Source organism: Poecilia formosa, unplaced genomic scaffold (genome assembly GCF_000485575.1).
Source record: "Poecilia formosa unplaced genomic scaffold, Poecilia_formosa-5.1.2 Scaffold28, whole genome shotgun sequence".
In the NCBI taxonomy this organism is placed as follows: domain Eukaryota; kingdom Metazoa; phylum Chordata; class Actinopteri; order Cyprinodontiformes; family Poeciliidae; genus Poecilia; species Poecilia formosa.
In genome coordinates, this window is record NW_006799967.1 from 2,188,068 (window position 1) to 2,208,470 (window position 20,403).

Genomic DNA, 20,403 nt, shown 5'->3' on the forward strand with positions numbered 1-20,403 from the left:
TTTAGCTGTTGTGGTTTCAATTAATCCCGTGTCAGTCAAGTGTCTTCGAGAGCTCTTTCCACAAGTCACCTGGGCCATTAAAAGCCTCAAGGGGGGAAGAAAAGAAAATCCAACAAGATTTAAGAGGAGAGTTAACTCTTATAAGAAAGACTGTTTTTTTGATTAGTTCAAGGTTTTTTTGTGGGAGAAATTTTGATATACACATACAGATTATTTCCTGCAGTACAGTGTCATAACATACAGTTTAGCAAAGGTCAGCTCCAGACATTGTGAGTTCATGAACTAAGGTAAAAAAATAATAACTGTCTCACAGTAAGCCTGAGGATCAAGCTAATCCCTTAGGACGTCCTGTACTTTTGGATAATAAGCATGTATCTAAATTCAAAAGAATAAAAAAAATATATATACATACTTTGTCAAAGACATAATTATTAACTGAATAGTACAATTTGGTTCTAAAATGTATGCCATCATTAACTTTGTATCGCTATTTTATCCAGGGGACTGATTACCCGCCTGGAGTGGCCATCACATTGCAGGGTCATAATTTGTGAAACTTGATACCAAGCTGCCAAAACCGAGAGACACATATTGCCAACAAACAAACCACGATCCAATAACAAAGCCCTGAAGAACTCCGGGTGGGGGCGGGAGGGGAACAAAACTTGTTGAAATCAGCCATTTAGTGGTGTAGAAATTTGTTAAGGGGAGGAAATTCAAACAACTGCAAGTATTTACATCTTGTCAACCAAAATAAAAGTCAACCCTGAAAGCAGGCAGCAAGATGCTAATGAAGGTCTGCGAAAACCCTCCAATGAGACACACACCAGGCCTTTGCTATTATTGATGCAAAAGTAGCAATAGAGGCAGCATATTCAGAAAACCACTTCAAAAACATATTTTTTTCATAGATCTTCATGGAGGAAAGCTCGGAGAAAGTGAATGTCACACCAGCTACGAAGCATAGAGCTGGAGGCATTGTGGTTTGGGAGGTTTTCAGGGATGTTTGAGAAACAACAACAACTAAAAGTTAATCCCCAAACCAAGCAGCCCAGACCTTCACCTCATTGAGACGTTAAGTTTTGATTCAAAACTTGGGGTAAACTTTCTTGAGATGAACGTGAGAGACAAGTAGATGGCTACCTGAAGTGCATTCAAGCAAATGGAGTCAGACTAGCTATCAGGTGGCAGGGTGTCCTAACTTTTTTATTACCTAGAAGACACACTGGTATTTATACAATACATCTGTTTCCGGAGTAAAACAACCTTTATTTTAGTTGCCGAAGTGCAATGAAATAATTTTCTCCAGGGCTGACAGATGAGCTGATGATGCACAAACATTTCTTAGTAAGCATTTAATGATTTTGCATAAATAAACACCTTAAAAAAAACACTTTAACAAACAGCTGTGTGTTTTATTAAGTAGTTGTACAAATCTGTAGAAAATATTTTAACATCTTAGATTGACAGATATCTCAAACAGCGATGAAATTATTCAGCAGCGACTACGGCATTTCTATTAAACAGTTACCTTAAATAAAAAAAAAAAAAAAAAATTAAAATGTAATAGCCACAAGCCAAACACCGACAACTAAACGAATAACACTTGAGAAGTATGTAAGCAGATGTTCTGCTTTTCTGGAAGAGCACAAGTTGGATCAAGCTTCCAATTGTTTAGACAGGAAGGCTGCAGCCCGGCTGAGCTCCACGATCATGTCGAACACAAGAGTCTGCCACATGGCAGATTAACTTAACTCCTTCTGCTCTCTGACAAAGTCCTGCGGTTTTTTGAAGAATCACAACCAAAGCCCGAGCCTAACCTCCCCACCCCCAGCCCCCTCTCCTCTCGCTGGCACGTACATCCAAGGCGCACAAGGCCAAACATGCACGCATCAGCGTCTTCTTTTGGGGGGTTTGATTTAGCTCATACCCTCTGATTTGCTCATTCTTGGCACTGGCGTTTAGTTGGCCTCTTTTACAAGAGGAAATCTGCGCCTGCAATTTTTTCCAGCGCAGCATGTTCAAGGAGATGAGCAGTAGCTGGAAGCATGTGCGGATAGGTGAGAGTGACTCACCGAGCGCCCTCTCATCAACGGAGGATGTCTTTTGTCAAACCTTTACAGTTAAAAGTAAACTGTAAAGGTTTGTTCACTTTTTTTTTTTTTTTTTTTTTGCTTTGACTTGCAGACGTTGTCCCCCCTCCAAAAAAAAAAATTAAAAAATAAAAAATACACTGGCCAGATATTTGCCGTGATAAAAATCTGGCAGCAGAAAGAGTCACACATTGTGGAATGGGAAAAAAAATATATATATATATATATCCAGTCTTGCCACGGTGCGTCATGCCAAACAGGCTTTAACAACGCATAACAACAGTCTGCAGATGACGGACAGAGAGAAAAGAGAAAAACAAAAACAAAAATCGAATTTCAAGTTGCTTTAAAATAAACAGAATGGTATTAAATGCTTTCAAACAACATAAGTGTGTTTTGTAATTGTCAAAAATTACATCCATAAACTTTTTTATTGGCATTTTATGTGATGAACAAGAATAAAAGTGTGGACAATAGAGAACTGCAATGACAAGCAAAAATAGTACATCCCATGCATTTTGTATCCAGCCGACACTTTGTAGAACCGGACTGAAACGTTTTTTTGCTTGTTTCTCCTTCCAAAACGGATCAGACTCGACAGTTTTGTTTATAAACCGAATTGCTACAAACGGAAAAATATCTGGAGTTAGACCTTGATTCGTTCATCAGGTTTCGAGCTTGGCTTGTCTGCTGTATTTAGAAAAAAAAACAACTAACACCTGAGTTCAAACTGGCTGTTTCGGCTTCCTGCATTGAAATTTCTCTGATCTAGCACCTTGAGCAAAAAAAAAAACAAAACAAAAAAACAAAAAAAAAAAAAGACATGATTAAAGTGAAGTCCTCCTGCTTTTAACTCTGTTCTATAATTTGTCCCCATCAGATCGTAGACGAGCAATGTTTTGACAGGAGATCTGTGAAAAATATCGGTTGGCTCTGAAAGGAATGAAAACATATAAAGTGGAACTTTGAATACATGTAATTTGGCTTGTGTAAACTTTAAAAGTTTCTTAACAAACGGAGCAACAGGTTTACATACGGGCACAGATAGAAGATTTTCAGGTGCATGGGAGCTTCATTTATTGTTTTTGCTTGTTCAGACAGTCTGGTTGTCTTTTTCATTACCATGACTTTAAACCGCCGTGTTTAAATATAGTTTTATAATCAGAAAAATGAGGAAATAGAGAATATTTTCAGAAACCTTTCTTTATTTGGCAACGCGATGCAGGGAACTTAATGATATGCTCAGTGCTGTGAAATTGCTAACCCATTAAATTGTTTTGTAATTGTCAAAAACTACATCCATAAACTTTTTTATTTTCATTTTATGTGATGAACAGAAATAAAAGTGTGCATAATAGAGAACTGCAATGACAAGCCTTTTTTTTAATTAATGAAAATCCAACAATAATGCATCCCATGCATTTGTATCCAGCTGACACTTAGTAGAACCGGACTGAAACTTTTTTGGCTTGTTTTTCCTTCCAAAACAGATCAGACTCGATCAGATTGAATGGAGATCATATTACGTGAACATTTTTCAAGTAATATGATCTCCATTGATCTCAACTGGATGTAGGGCTTGACTTTAACTGTGCCACTCTAACGTGAACATGCTATCATTTGTATTGATTGCAGTTCTGGCTGCATGTTTAAAGCGACTGCAAGGCGAATTTTCCCCTTAGTCAAGTGTTTTGCAGCCTCTAAAATTGCCTTTCATCCAGAATTGATGAGTAGTGTTAGCATTATTCATCATAGCATTGTGTAGCCTGGTCAAAACCAAGGTTATTACTCAATATCTAATGTTTTTGCCCATGATGTATGCAATGCGCCAGTTCTACCTTATAAACAACCGTCCTCTACTGCGAAGAGGGACGTGTCGATCCAAACGGGGGCGGCTGATCACGTCACCTTAGTATCTGGAAGAGTGGCCAACACTCACTGAACAGCTACGTTCACCTTCTGCGTTCCCATTGCTAAAACTATTTGCGGGCAGACTACAATTCTAAAACCGTGCAAAAATAAAAAAAAATGTTTTAAATCGCAACATTGTCATTCACAACTTCTCCTTCTTTTCATCGATTGACCCGGAAGAAATTCTATCAGAGGAATCAAAGTCAATGGGAGAAATCCCAGTGAAGCAAGATTTGAATCGAGTGGAATAGCGTTGGAAGGCAATGACCGGGTAAAGCGGTTTAGACGAGACCAAAAAGTTCAGTTTTAGTCTCATGTAAAACTAGAAAAAACAAAAAACAAACATCTTCTGAATGTTTGCTGTCTTTCCAAGAGTGGCTTTACTCTTGCCAGTCTTACTTAAAGCTGAGCTCACACTGTACGATATAATCTACGCCGCATCTTTTATTTCTTGATGTGTTTGTTGGACCTTTCAGCGAGCGAGTTCAGCAGTCTAGAACCTTCCATTGTGCAGTTTGTCTGGATTTACTAAATTGAGCTCAGACACTGAGATACGTTCAAATACTGCACACACACACACACAAAAATCTGTCCAAGCTATTAGGGAATCTTGTCAATTCCCTCCCGTTCAGTTCCTCCATTGTTTGCTCATAAAACCTCCATAATGACTACGTAGCATTACACTTTGGCAGCTATCATTTCCATTACAAATACCTTACAAGCTGCTGGAAAACACCGAGGGCTTCAGAGATATTTTATTTGACATCCTGAGAATCACAATGAGTTACTTGAGCATTGGATGACTGTACGGGTCATGTTCTGTATTAGATCCTCATATGGCTTTAAATCCAGCACTAACACCTTGTCAGAGTAGATGTGGAGTTACTACATCAGGATCGCTGATCAACAATTTCCTGTTTCAAACACTGGATCCTTTCTTTTTTTTCTCGTAGGGGCTTTTTTTTTTGATGCATGATTAAAGTCAAAGAGACATGAATTATAGTCATTGTTATTCCAGCATCAGAGTAGTCAGGATGTTTTTGATTAAGTTCAAACAAAAGGGAAACAAGTATTTTATTTTTTCAAACTTTGAAAACAGAACTGTCTAATGTCATTATTATCAATAAGAATGACAAGTTAGACTTTTTAAGAACTATTGTGTGGATTGATATCATGTCACAGTCAACGTTTCTCTCAGCTTAAACATAAAATAGCAAAAAGTCAATGAGATGAAAATTAGAAGTCAGATATAAACATGATTAACTCCAAAAAGCGGGGTCTGTTCTGTGTTTCAGAAAACAACTGCAGACATGTCCAGATCTGGCAACCCATCCTGAAAGCAGACAAGATGCTAAATAAAGTCTACAAAAAACAACAACAAAAAAAACAAAACATAAAATGTCATTTTACCTAAGGAAGGCTATTTGCCTATACATAAAGAAAGAGACTGAATACGTAAAACTTCTGAAGGAGAAACATTGAGAACTGTGGCCGTGTTTCAGACAGTGAAACAGGAAACGTGTTTGTGTGTTTCCAAAAGATAGAGGAACCTCAAACCAACCGCGAAGCTTAGAAGAATCATGGTTCGAGGATGCTTTGTTGCAGCAGGACGTGGCCACCTCACAATCATAGAAGCCGGTCATGAATTCCACCGATTATCACAAAGTTCCTGAAGAAGATGTGAGGACCTCTGTGACTGAGTTAGCCCTAAAGCTAAAAAAAAATGTAATCCAAAAATCCATCAATATTAGAAAAAACAGCAAAAATATCCTTTTGATTAACATTTATTATCGCTACACATTGATTAATTGAACATGTTGTGAGATCTTGTTGTGAAGTCATGACCTTTTACTGTTAATGTAAGTCTGTCTCATTACTGGAGGAGCCATAACAGTTTATGACACACCTGCCTTGCTGGAGCTGCAGTGAGATTAAGTCTGTTTTGTTTGCAGAAAATCTGCTGCATTTTTTTTTAGATCACAATTGAAGAAGACATTTTAAGAAAGTAGGCCTGCAGGAGAAATTTATTCTCTTCATATTTCACACTTTATTGTTCACGCTTTCAAATAAAAAACACCCACAAGATCATTTTTTCCAGCATCTACGCAAAGGTCACCTTTAAAGTGGCAACTTTTATCCAGACAAAAAAGGTGTGTTTGTGTGGATCCCACACATCTCCGTCTGCAGAGTTTCGGAAAGGGATGAAAACCTTTCTGTAAATCCAAGCAGAAATGCTAAACCTGCGTAGAAAGTTCAGCTCAAACCATTTGAGAAGACTCTCTGCCTCAAGTCATTTAAGTTTAATAATTTCAACAAGGATAGAAACAACTGGTTATATTAAATTGTTTAGTGATACTCTCTCATTTGGGTTTTACTGATTTCCTTTTATTCACATGATCAGTAGTTTTAACTTGAGCTAAAAGAAAGTGTACACGTACCATTTCAGTTCATTTAATGACATTTGTTCCCCTAACTAGGTCACTATGTCACCACTGACAACAATGTTTTTAACTATCTGGACCATTTATCCTGACAGCTGGAATTACATGGCATTTCTTTTCATTGTAAAGACACTGAAAACACAACTACTAGCTCTTTCACGCAAGGCGGCCGCTACAGTTGGCAGCTATTCAAAAGCTATTTTCTTCTGTATGTGGGAGTTGGTGGTGTCTCATTTAAGCTATTTCTTTGGACTTTGATGTGCCCCACACAGTGCCACCTACCGGGCAGTCAATGTAAATGCAAAAAAAAAAAAAAAAAAAAAAAAAAAAAAAAAAAAAAAAAAAAGATCTCCAAACCCACAGTGAATTGTGCCGCCATTGACTAGATCTATGGATGTCAATTTTTAGTTATGTACTAATTTATTTTTAGAACTTTTACTAAATAACCTTTCCCATTTTCTGAGATTGTAAAATTTGATCAGGGTTCTTAAAAAACACAACCCCTGAGACAAATTACTCTGAATTAATATTTTATAATGACTATTTTTCATGACTGTGAGCAAACATGGTCTCAATCTTTTTTTTGGCTTTAAATCAATCAGTCAATTCAAAGCAAATCAGACAGAATACCAAATGTTATACAATTAATCAAAATGTAGGAAATATACATAAAAAAGTGAAGTTTGTGTCATGAGTTGCAGTTTGTGCATGAAATAAAATGCAGATAGGAACTGGGAGCACAGATCACATTGAATGTTTTAATGAAAAAAAAAAATATGAAAAAGCTTACAAAAACCACAGGGAACACAATGAGCCAGAGCTGAACAAAAATGGGAATCTAGAACAAAAAAAGAAAAAAAAAAAGCCAGCAGGGTAAACCAGGGAAGTAGAGGAAATAAAAAGGAAATAACAAAATATGATGGGAGAAGCCAGCAAAGAGGAACTGAAAAATGAGTTGTGTACATACTGGTGAGGTTGATTACTGAACAAGGAACAGATGGCTAATTAGAAACGGGTTGCAGGTGTGAGGGGAGAGAGAGAAAAAAAAAGAGAGAGAGAGAGAGGAACAGAAAGAGAGAGAGAGAGGAACAGAAAGAGAGAGAGAGAGAGGAACAGAGCGAGAGAGAGAGAGAGAAACAGAGAGAGAGAGAGAGAGAGAGAGAGAGAGAGAGAATTGGCAGGGTGTGGGAAAGTACAAAAGGAACTAGGAAATGAATCGAATTCTGAAGAATGTCTAGACATAAGGAACATAATAAAACTAGTAATAGAACAACTAGACACAAGAAATAAACACAATAAACTAGAATCACTAAGGAGGACTGAGCTAAAGTGAAACAGAAATAAGGCTGATCTAATCAAATAAAGAGACTGAGGAACAAAGAAGAATCTCAAACTGTGGTTCAGAGTCTTTGTTCATTGCAGCAAAGGCAAAATTAAAAGTATAAAATTTGTAGTATTTTGTATTTTGAACCAGAGGTGATCAAATAGAGTTAACGCTGGTCAGGAAAACAGTAAACTATAGTCCTGAGGTTTAGTGCTAAACCTGATTCTCAAATTAGAAATCATATTATTATCATTAGCCAGTTGTATTGGACAGTCCTGTGGACAACACACTTTACAACAGAAAAAGAGAAAAAGGTAAATGTACGTCCTCCCCCTCTGGGCTCATAGAATGGCGCCCTGGGCTGTGAGCCATATGCTCAACTTCAAGCTCACCTGTCACTGAGTCCCCGATATTCACACCAAACATTCAGACTGACAGCAAAATTAAGATCAAATTCCATCCCATTTAGGCTTTCATCAGTCTCAAATGCAGTTTGGATTTCGCGCTTTAATCCTTCCCTCAGGGAATGAAAAAAGGGAAGAAGAAGAAGAAGAAGAAGAAGAAGAAGAAGAAGAAGAAGAAGAAGAAGAAGAAGGAAAAAAAAAGAATCCAGTGTGTCGGGAGTTGGAGGCGTGAAAGTTTTCCCTTCAACTTTTCCTCCCTCCCCCGGCCAATAACAGGGGCCGGCTGTAATGAGCGGACTCCTCTGATTTGTCCGGGTCTGCTGTCCGGGACGTGAGTGACAGGCCGGGCGGAGGGCTGGTAGTCTCCCCACCCCACAGCCCCATCAGCATTGCCCCCCTCTGACTTTGACGGGACTCTGCGTGACGCGGCTGAAACAAGGGGGCAACACTTGAGCTCCCAGGCGCAGCGCAGCGGTGCGGGACAGTTCAGAAGAGCAGAGAGGAGAGGAGCAGTGCGGGGAGAGAGAGACGGAGCTCACCCGTCAACCAGCTGGAGGAACCCACACTTACAAACCCCCTTATGGCTGCTTGAGACGTACCGATAAACCCCCCCTCCCCCCTTTTTTCTCTCTTTCTCTGGGACTTCTTTGGACTTCTACTTTTTTTTTTTTTTTTTTTTTTTTTTTTTTTTTCTTCTCTCGTCCTGACCAGAAGTTATAGCAAGTCTAATTAAGTTGCTCTTAGTTGAGAAGTGAATCCACTTGCCGTGGACGGCGCAAGGCGGTCATGGATACCCATATAAGATGGAAAGATAAACGGAGAATAAGGGACGCCCAGATCACTTTAGCGGTGATTCTGCTTTTTGTCACGTCGCGTGCAAGTTCAGGTAAGATGCAGCAGCCGTGTGATGCGTTTGGGATCCACTTTGGAAAAAAAGTTTTCCCTTCAGTGGGTCACTGATGAGCGCCCCTCCTCCTCTATTAGTGCCTTAACTTATTCAGCTTGCAGGGTCAGGAACTTTAGGGGGACTTTTAAAAGTGTGGGACGTTTTTGCGATTTTTGGAAAAGTTTTTTTTTTTTTTTTCTTTAGGAAGGCGCTAATGATGATTTTGTTGCTCATTGCAGTGGCGCCACCGAGGGTGGACCAAAGGGGGCAATGGTTGCCAGTACATATTTGCCAGTCCCTTGCATACCCATAATGTTTTTTTATTTATTTATTTATTTATTTTTTACAAACACTAATTAAAGACACGACAGAACAAGCTTTTACTAGTTGTAAAATTTACTTATTGTTAGTGAATTCATTTGTGCATATAGAACGTTTTGTCTTACAGTATACCACTTTCAACTAACCACCACTCACTAGTATAAATACAAAAGCATACTAAAACACCTTATGTCCTGCCACGACTTAATTTTTGTGTGCCATTCCATCATCATTAGCGGTCACCATCTTGCCATCCCTTTTAAAACTTCTGCAGGTTGTCAGTTATTTACAATCCTAATCATTTCTTGTGGAGAGGGGCACTTTTCGAATGCTTCGCATTTTTACGAGCCTTTTTGCAAAAATAAGTTCTGCAGTGCACTTCAAGAAACTTCAGTGAGGCGTTTGCTGCTCCAGTTTTTTCTTCTTCTCCCTAAACAGATGGGAAGGATGGGTACAGTTTTCAGAAGATGGGAGGGGCTGAAGCTCCTCTGAAGTGGTAGGGTGGAGCGGTTTGAAGGGCTCCGACGCCAGGGGACACAGCTCTTAAAGTGTTGGGGTCCCCTCTTTACTGTCAGTGATGGTTGTGTAACCGAATCCACAAATATTTATGCATAATGTTAGCATTTCATTCAAATATGACTTGAAGTTCAAATCCTTGATCCACCGTTATGTGGAAGGTGACATTTAAGAGCTTTTCTTGTCTCTTGGAGGTCAAGAAGTCAGGCTTGGGTCTGGCCTTTAAGTATTATTAGCAACCTTAAGACGGCCTGACATTGCTGGTGGTCTGCTGCGATGTTCCGACATCAGTCTTTGAGCTGAACAGGTGGCTTCTTCTGTATGTTGTACACAGGAAGTGTCCGAGATTGTGCTGAGCTTGTGAATTTGTAGAGTCATAATCACCATTTTGGTGTCCATTTACAGCGATGAAAAAGATTGTTTGTCCTTTTTAGCTCATACACATGTGAAGTAGTTACGATTGTCTCTTAAGTTCCTTGTTGCTTGTCCAAACCGTATATCTGTGTAATATTTGGATCTACCATTGGCTATTTCAGAATATTTGAATTGTGATTGCTTTTAGTGGATCAAAGAGGAGATGGAGCTTGATGCTGATGCTGCAGGCTGGATAAAAAAATAAAAATAAAAAAAAGAAGTCTATCAAAACTTATATGACTCATGTAAAGGATCCTCAGGGCACTGATATGCTTCTTGAAACTTGAAGCTGACATATGCCAGTAAAGACTCGTTGATTGAGAGGTAGTAACATAGCAGGTACATGAAAAGCCTGTGTAAACTAATTATCTCCTCTGTCAACGTTTTCCAGTTTTACTATCGTGCTCTTTGTCATCGCAAAGTACAGCGTTGGTAATCTTAAAACACTGTGACATGTAACGTTTCACCCCCCAAGTCAAATAAGGTTTAACTTTCCTATTCTTCAGCTGTAGTAGTCTTTTTTTCACTCATAACTAACAGCCTCCTACCTCCCAAGGCTAAGTTTTTGTGCAGTTCCTTTGAAAGGCTTGCACAGATATAGAATAAAGGCATTGTACAAGGCACAGCTATTGCTATGATTGCTTGAGTATGTTGAAATTTGCAATATACATGTTGAAACACAAGATGTTTTTATTATTTACATTCCATATTGATCACAATTCCAAGCCTGAATGAGAAGTTACTTGCATTATCACAGCACTTTAATTAAAAACAACAAAGTGGCGCTGGGTGTCGGTTAACAGTGTTTCGCCACAGTTATGGGAGTTAGCATGCCCTCTCTGTCAATGTAATTAACCTAGATTTTAAAGTTAAATGCTTGGTTTTATGGAAGAAATGATAGTGTGGGACCTCTGCTGGACTGGTGACCTCTTGCTTTAGTCTCCTTTGACCTGGAACAGAACGAAATACATAGAAGGCGAATCGATTCACTAAACAAGAGAAATGTTTTCTTAACATGAACACACTGTCATTAGGGCACTGAGGTTTGATTTTCAATTTGATTTTTACACAGAATTCAAAACAGGACTTGCTAAGCTAATGATAGCCTCTTGATCTAACATCACTGTATAGAACTTTATCTTTTTATAATATTGTATAATACAGCTTAGCATACATTTTCATATGAGCTGCCATTTAGCTATATCACTTAAAATAAGAAATAGGTGTTGTCAAAACCATCTTTTTACACAGGATTACTTAAAGCATCTTCCTGAATTACAATGTAAATAGATCACCTTTATCCGACAGCAACTAAACTGACTTTAATAAGGAAAGTTCAGTTTTCACATTCTTCTTGCGTTTTTGATACTGGCCAAACATTTACTCATTGTAGCCCAGCAGCCTAAACTACTTTTCAACCACATTTAGACTTCAATAAACATATCCACATTCACGTCTTTTCACCTTTTTCATGCTACAATTACATGTTGTGTAGACAGAAGGTTTTAGTTTTGAAGAAAATATTTATTGGGAGGTCGCCATTGTTGAGAAAAATATGTACTTCTGAGGTTAGCCCACTGTGCTAACAGACTTAAACTTTTTTTTTTTTTTTACATAAAACCAAATATTTTTAAAAGTAAAGAAAGTAAAAACAAAATGGTATTTGTTGTGGTCCTACTGGTCTTTATCATTAGCTAGTTTCTGCTGGTGTTCTGACAACAAAAGAAGCTATGAAATCAAGCTATAGAGAGATTTGCTAGCAATGTGCAGCCTGTTTACATACAGTGTGTCACATAATGTATGTTGAGTTTTTCATACTCCCATTGATGGGAACAAAATACCCAGATAATCATCCCACTGAAAGTTAATCAGGCTATGCTAATGAAAGTTCACGGCTCATTTGGAACACCATTTTGTTTTACTGTTAGAAAGGAAACTTTAAGACTTAAGTGAAAAGTATAAATAACACCAGGCCTGCAAGTCACTGAGACAAAGAAGGAGAAGAAAGGTCAGAGTTCAAAGGTGACTGCTAGATATTTCATGTTTGTCAAGTTTAGTGTTTTATTGCCAAAAGAAGGGGAATTCTTTCGCTATAGGGTAGTTTTTTTTTTCTTTTTTTTTTTCTTGTTTCAATAGATTCCCTTTTGGCTCTGCTGGAGGAAGTGAGACTAAGATGAAAACTGAGGTTGCATTTAATGAAAAGAAGCTGCACAGTGGGATGTTGAGCAACTTTGAAGTCTCTTTTCCAACCTTATCATTTGCCTTTGATTCAGAATTCAGTGAGCGTTTCCAGGTTGTAGCAAGATTATGTTTTTAGATTGCATGCAAGCAGCAATGTTTTCTTTGGATATTAATTCATTTATTTCCATCTACCACATGTTTTATTTATATGGAAATGGTTTATTTATGACTTTCTCTAAATTGGATTAAATTGATTAATCAAATTTCACTTTTAACGTTTTTTTTTTTTTTTTTTTTTTCCACAGCTGGAAATTCACACAGGAACAGAACCCAGTCATTAGAAATACTGAAAAAACATTCTTTGAATACCTTGCGCAAATGAAAACAAAGCCATATGTTAACCAAACCCGTAGGTGACATATGGCAGCAGTCGAGGAGCAGTTGTGTTTGGGCAACGTCAACAATATATTTTCAGGAAGTGGGAATTAATGCAGTGAACTTATATGTGTTTAATCCTAATGCAAGTTTAAAAGGGATAAACAGAGGACCTTGCTGTTTCTCTGAGTGCCTCCCCATCTGGATTTGATAAGTTCCATTGTGCTGTCTGCTAAGCCCTCCAAAACGCCAAAGAAATGTCTTCCAGATGTTTTCCTCCCATTCTTGGTGGAACAGAGGAACCATGAAAAAAAAGAAAAAAAAAAGAAAAACTCAGTTGCATTTTCTTTCAAGAGAAAATACACCATTGTGTGTTGGTTTTAGAGAAAATTTCTAATCAAATAACAGTGACACAGTTATAGAGGGGTTTAGGGGTATAATAGCAGCATATGCCTTTTATTTTCCCAGTTTTGTACTCGTTACAACCAGGGTCATTAAAAGGTTCTTTTTGTTGATGTGGGCTGACTTTATGGCCGGGTTAAAGGTCTATTGCAGCTGGTTTTCATCTAGAGTTGCCCTGTGTATGGAGAGCTCTTCTTCAAAATGATATTTTATGTATTGGTCATTTCTGCCCTTTGGCTTTGGCTTTTTGATGAAGCTAGTAAATAGTGAAGTTCAGAGAAGTGACCCAATGCCGGCAAGATGAGCTCATAGGGCTTCTTGGCGTTTTATATGCAATGATAGCAGGTGGTTTTCCTGGAGAGTGCTGCCAAACTGGGCTCATCTGGATTTATGAAATGATGCTGATTAATGTCTCTTACCTTATTAGAGTACAACTTATTGAATGCTGGATTAAGGACCAGGTTTAGAGAGTCATCTTTCATCCAGTTTAACCACCTTCTCTTATCCAACTCAGACTCATTTGGTGGAATTTGGGTCTGCTGGTTCATACACAGTGTCTTTTAGCTCTCCTGCGGTCATGTCCGGCAATATTAGATAAGCGGCCATGAGAGAAAGTGGCTTTTTGTGTGTGCCTATTGCCTTGGTGCAGAGGAAGGAATCTGGGGCTGCATGGAGAGGCAGTGACCCTGTAAGTGCATGTGCCACTTCAAGTCTGTAAATGCAGGCTTTGTGGATAAGCGACGCTGTAAATCAGCTTTAATGCATGATAATAACATGGCAGATAAAGCAAAATATGCAGGACAGATTTTTGACCTGGTGACAAGAAGATCCTTTGTTCGACACAATCAGCGTACTATTTGCCATGTCCTGTCGCTGATTATCTTCAAGTCTCATTTAGACTAAGCATTTATCTGTTGTTTTAAAGTGGTCATGGTGCAGAGCGCTTTCTTTTCAAAAATTTTTCTGATTTGTTTTTCTCCTTATGTGTCTCTTCTCCAAATTAAGGTTTTGGGGTTGTGATGCAACCCCAAACACTTGCGCTTGGGATTTATCAGCTTCGCTGCTGTATGTTGTGCACGGCCACGTGAAACTCTGCATCTGGTCCAGACTTACAAGCTCTGCATTCACTTTAGCTGTAAAACAGTGCTTTTCTCTGTAATGGGTATTATAATCATTGAGCATGGAAAGCAATGTATGACTCATCCTTTCCAACCCTATTCCCCCTTCTCCAGCCAGAGCCTAGCCGCAACTTTGGTTGCAGAAAACTGAGTGTAAGCACTTTTTTTCCAAGTGGGAAGAAACAATGGTTTCTGGTCAGTCATGAAACTTTACTGTAGTCATATGTACTCTATTTTAAATTTATTAGGTGATGAAATCAGTTGAAGTTGTAATGAGAGGACATATATAGTAGGACATGGTTTGCCTAGTCAGCGGGATTTTGTTTTTCTCCGGGAAGCTTAATTCATTTGGTCTTGTTGCAACAAGGGACTGAACTGGAGTTTTACTGCACACCAGTTATGTGTTTAAACAGGATTTAAGAGATCTTTCTGACCGAACAAACCATTGACTATGGACAGAAGTCAATCTTTTGTTTAGTTTAGAATGAAAGCAAAAAAATCTTTGAGCACATCCTAGAAGATGTGACTTAAATGCTGAAGGCTAAGTAACTAAGTAGCTAAAATCCAAAAGCATGGTCAAAAGCAAGAAATCAAGGGATAGAACACATGCAAACTTTAAGGAAACAGTGAGTAATGGAAGACCATGAAGGCATAGAAGTTTCATACTAGATGTGAATATGGTTTATAATATACAACTTTTCTGTACCCAATTATATAAAAACACATGTGATGACACAAAGCAGTTTTTCTTAGATACGATGGCTTTGTGTTTTTATAAGGATGTTCTTCTTGTTTTGACCAGTTAGGTTTGTGTGTGACACATACCTCTTCTTGTTGCTATTGACGGTAGGCTTAGTGAGGTCCTCAATAATCAAGCCCTGGTCACAGCTAGAGTTTAAGCCGTGGGACGTCGATTAAACTGCATAGAGATAGCAAGTCTCTAGAAATTTCGTGTTTGGGGAAGTTGAAGAACAACAACAAACTTTTTGACAGTTGAGCTAATCAGACTTGGCCTGGCCTTTCTTGGGAGGTTTGCCTAGGTTCCCAACTCTTGTTCACTCTGTGGGTCTTTCCACTGCAGCTGAGGAAGGTCGTCAGTGCTGTTGACTGGCCACTCACTTTTTGTACTCCTTACCTGTGGCAAACCCTAGCTACTTCTAGGGTTGGCCTTTATTCTGCCCAGGTTCTCATCAACAGATAGATAATGTCTTGTCAGGTGGGACAACCACTTTAATCCACATATGCTGTCCAGGAGGGCTGCTTTGAGGGCTTAGTGGGTGCTTGATGCCAGGCAGTGTGATGCCAGGCAGTATCTGTGGGTTGGGTATGAGAATGCTGTGGGTGTTTTCCGTGCAATAAAGAGCAGTTTTCAGTGTGGTCCCCTTGCTACCCATCTGCTATCCCTCTCACTAGTGGTTTCTGTGGTGGAGTGGGCTCTCATGCTGCCTTGTTTCCCGTCTTCAGTTGATGGATATCCCTACTTCGCAGTTGATGGAGGTCTTCAGCAGGGTTGGTGGGACACCTTTTGTACTTGTGACCAGGGAATTTTTTATTGGGGTGGACCCTTATGCTGGGATAATCCTTACTAAATAGTTTTATTTATTGACTTTATTTCAAGAGGTTTGCTGTTGGACTGCACATGTAGGTTGCATAAAGGCACTATAATTGCCAACTGTATTAAACAAACTACCTAAATGGATAATGAGTTAACAGTATGTATTTGGGCAACTGAATTCTTGCAATTACTTCTCAGTAGAAGTCTAGCCAACAGTAATAATGTGATTCTAAAGTATCACAGTAAGAAATGATTGTAACACTGTGCACCACACACCGTTACACTGATGTGCTGATTTCGATTATTACAGCACAAACATCTTTTCAACATGTTAGGATGTCATGAATATATCTTCTATATGTTCTCAGACAGATGTTGAGCTAACAAGGTACAGAAATATTCACTGCTAAGGACAAAACCTTAGGAGATGAAACATGACAAACACAGAAATCAACACAATTGCTTGATCTTGGTGAGCTACTCATATTGACTCCTATATTAAAATATATGGCAGAAATGAACATTTTGACCACCTCCTGGTAGTTCATTGATCTCTAAAACTAAAATATCCTTTTACACAAAAGTTGGTGGACTTTGGAGGGAAACATCCTTTTATATTCTTTTGTAACGTAAGAATTTGTGAAAACCTAAGATTTGCTCAGCTTTGTTACTGATAAACCTATGTGGGCAATTTTTTTTCAACATTTGATTGAATTCTCTTTTTTATGAGCTTAGTAAAACAGCACAAATGACCACACACACACTTGCACTAAAGCAATTCTTATGTTATTTACAGTTTTGTTCAGTTACACAGAATATTATCGAGAGGCCAATCTAGTGCAGTAACTCCATTTACTAAATAATACACATTACATAGATTATTTACATATAAGCTGACTTTTTCAAGCCTTTAATTCTGTTACATGGGATGATTTTCCCCCTTGCAGCTAATGAAAACAACAGTTAATTTTGAATTATCTCACAGAAAAAACACCTTTTTTATATATAAAGATGTGAAGAGCCAGCTATAATATCTGCTTTTGAAAAGGAACTTTTAATTTGACAAATGAGCCTTATGAGAATACATACTCAAATTGATTGGATGTGACTTTGCATAAGTATTCAAAATGCATAGTCAGCAGTGTTTACACCTTGGGTGGCTTGATTAATGTCACTTGAACTCAAGGCTAAAGGTTCAACGCACATCCTGTGTCATTTATTTCAACTTTTGCTAGTGGCTTTCTCTACATTTGTTGTTTGTTCTGTGTGAGCTTCAGCTAACTTGTACTGCCAAGACGTAAAGCACTTGAACTGCTAAGAGAGGAATGCTTTTAATAAGTAATAGAAATGTGAAAGTAGCATTGAATAACTTCCACTTTTTTCTTTATTTGTGGACTTTCCCTGAAAGTATTTGAGTGGTGTTGGAACAGTAAGTAGGTATCTGGTTTTGGCTGATTTATTGTACGATTCAGGGATAGTAGTAGGATCTTATTTGCACATTGACTTCTGTTCCCCCACAGGGTTGATGTTGCTCAAGTGAGTCACCCGTTAAAATGTCAGTAGCAGATAAATTTATGCTCGACTTGGCTGTCACTCCAACTATGGCGTGTTATTTGGCAAATCCTGACATCGCAAGTTATTTCGCTCCATTTTGAATTCAAGTGTGTGAAGCGACTCGGTGAAGAATTATTAACAGGCAGTAAATAATCCTTTTTGGCTTTTTGTTTACGCTTCTTAGATTTCAGAAATTATTGATAATACTGTAGTTTAATAACTTTGACGTCCAATTTGAAGCTTGTAGTCAGCAATCTAATGTTTTTCAAATAAATTATTGTAATTGATACAGCCGACTACCCAGTTCTGTGATGTATTTTCAGTGCAATTTAATAGTGTCACTAGTAGTTGAAGGGAAATTACTCCTATACTAATAAACATAAAATATAATAAACACTGACTTTGTTTGTTGACTTCATCACTCCTGTCTCTCCTTAACATGAGCTTAACATGAAAATGTTCGTCTCTTAATAGAAAGAACCGAAGCGAAATTTCCCCCCAAAACTGAGTAAATATTTGTTTTTCTTTACCACAATGTTGTCATATAAATTTAAGAATGTATCTGCAAGTCGAAAAAAAAAAAAAAAACTGGGAAAATCGTGGTGAATCAGTTTTTGGATTTATCTTTCACATGCTAATGTTGAAATGGATTTAGATTTACCGTCAATAACTTCAAGCAGTGATCTCTTTTTTACCAACTTACCACAGAAGCAAATTGATTTGTATGATGTGAAATATGAAAAAAAAAATATATATATATACATATAGAATAAAATTATATTCGCTCAGTGTGTTTGTCTATAGAGGAATTTGGGGGAATTACTGAGAATTCACAGTGAACCCCACAAAATAGTACAGTGGGCTAGATCTAAGTTTATTTTTTTTGGCTTTTTAGTACTCATTTATAAAGCATAGTTCTAGTTTTTGAATGGGAAATGATGAGAATGAATGTAGGAGTCCTTGAGAGCACTAATGATGATGAAACTCTTACTATGTGGGAACACATTCTCCATTTAGATTGATTCCCATCATCCTAACGTCGTCAGGAAAAACAAATCACTGGCTTTGCTCATGCAAGTGATAATCAAAAAACAGAAACGTCTCAGTAGAGTGCAGGATTTGTTATAAGTAGATTTCTCCTTATTGTTTCTTTTCAGCGCATTTCTTCTGGAATAATAATCATGTGCTGTGGGCTCTCTTTCACCATAAATTTCGAAAGTGTCAGCCATTGGAGCTGTAACTGCAGCTGGAGACGGAAAGCTTCGCAAGTCGCAGATAAAACTGGCAGGCATTAAAATGCATTTGAGTGTGGTTATTGGGAAAAAAAAAAAAAAAAGTTAATGAAACTGAGAGAAGAAACAGCGGAAATAGGATGGGAGAAACACAGATACCGTGGCAGAGATAACGGTAATCACATATGTGCCTGAAAATTACTATGCCTGTACTTCTTTTTCTTTTTCTTCTTCCTTTTTTTTTTTTTTTTGCTGTAAAATTAGCATTCTGAGGTGCACCGTGGAATCTTGAGTCAGTTTTTCCATCTCAGTGTGTGGAGGGAGGCAGACAGTGATTTATCTGTGCTGCTGTGCGCTGCAGCACAGAGACAGTGAAGTAAACCATCTGGTATTCCCACTGTTAAAGAAATAAAAAGGCCGTTCAGTGCACCGAGCCTCGGAGTACACAACAGACACTCCGGGTAGAAAATTGTTTCGTCACATCTGTGTGCATAAAATGCATCAGATACTGTATGCAGGACTCATGGTCATTGTTTTAGTGTCATATCATCAGAATGTGTCGTCCATAACTAGAAAAGTCGTTGAATTTTGGCACGCATAATGAAAGATGACTAAATACTACCACTGCTGGGTTTTTTTTCAGTGTTCAGCTCTAAATTAAAGTCACCTCGTCAGCATTTTCATTCAGTGGTTTGTATTGGAGATTTTCAGAAAATATTTGTTAAATTGTCCTAGATTACTCTTAGGTGTTGCATATTGATGTTTGCAAGTCTACATTAGCTGTAAGCGAAACATAAGTTTCATCAAAACCAGCATTTTCTTGCGTTTACCTGAGCGTTACGCGCAAAACTCGAAATTTGTTTGCATTTATCTAACGAAGACTTTATCAACAGAATCATAAGGCTGCTTTTTTTTTTTTTTTTAAGATTTTTTTGGCTCTAGTGGCCTTTGTTCAATAGTTAATTGACAGGAAGGTGGATAACGAGAGAAGGGGGAAGACATGCAGCAAAGGTCGCCAAGGCCAGGAATCGAACCTGCGACGGCTGCATCAAGGACTAAGGCCTCCATGTGTGGGTTGTGCTTAACCCCTGTGCCACCACAGCACACCCCAAAAGGCTGCATTTTAATAAAAATATAATTGCGTCGTCTAATGTCACCTAGCCTTATTAATGAGATACAAGGTTTTGACGAGCCTTCCTTCAACTGGAACACAGTTGCTTTGTATTCTCCAATGAGAGTTTGAACTTTCAGTCTGTAGCAGGTTTGGAAACTGAAGCAATTATAACAAAGATGCGGAATTTCACCAGACGAGGTGTCTGTGCCTCCACCATCGTTTTCAGCCTTAGAGAAGACAAAACGTCATTAGTGTTTTCATAAGTTTATCGCCAGCATGAGAGGGATGCAGAGCATGGGATCTACTGAGTGATTCCTCATGACAGTGCAGAACTCAGTGTGAATGTCTCAGTGTGTGCGGTCAGAAGGAATCATTTGTACAAAATCGGTATTTTTTTTTTCGCAAATCTTTCCGAATCAGCCTTGTCAAAATTTGTTTAGTTTTATGTGCCATGTTCTGATTCTTCTGTTTTGACTAATTGTGCTACAAAACCCATAGTTTATGTTTTTCCTCCTCCACTTTCTCAACACTGGTAATTATTTCTGGGGCTTTTCTCAGACAG

General features: G+C 38.2%; 1 protein-coding gene across 2 annotated transcripts in view; it reads left to right on the plus strand.

Annotated features, from left to right (window-relative positions):
* Nucleotides 1-8,577: 8,577 nt before the first annotated feature.
* The window catches only part of col5a1 (procollagen, type V, alpha 1), a 94,885-nt gene continuing 83,059 nt past the window's right edge, over nt 8,578-20,403 (plus strand). Inside the window, exon 1 of one of the 2 annotated variants that reach the window (XM_007548907.2) lies at nt 8,578-9,059. In XM_007548907.2, coding sequence (XP_007548969.1) covers nt 8,960-9,059 — 100 coding nt within the window. In that variant the 5' untranslated portion in view covers nt 8,578-8,959. The remainder of the gene's footprint in view (nt 9,060-20,403) is intronic. The other variant, XM_016669889.1, reaches the window with a different exon arrangement.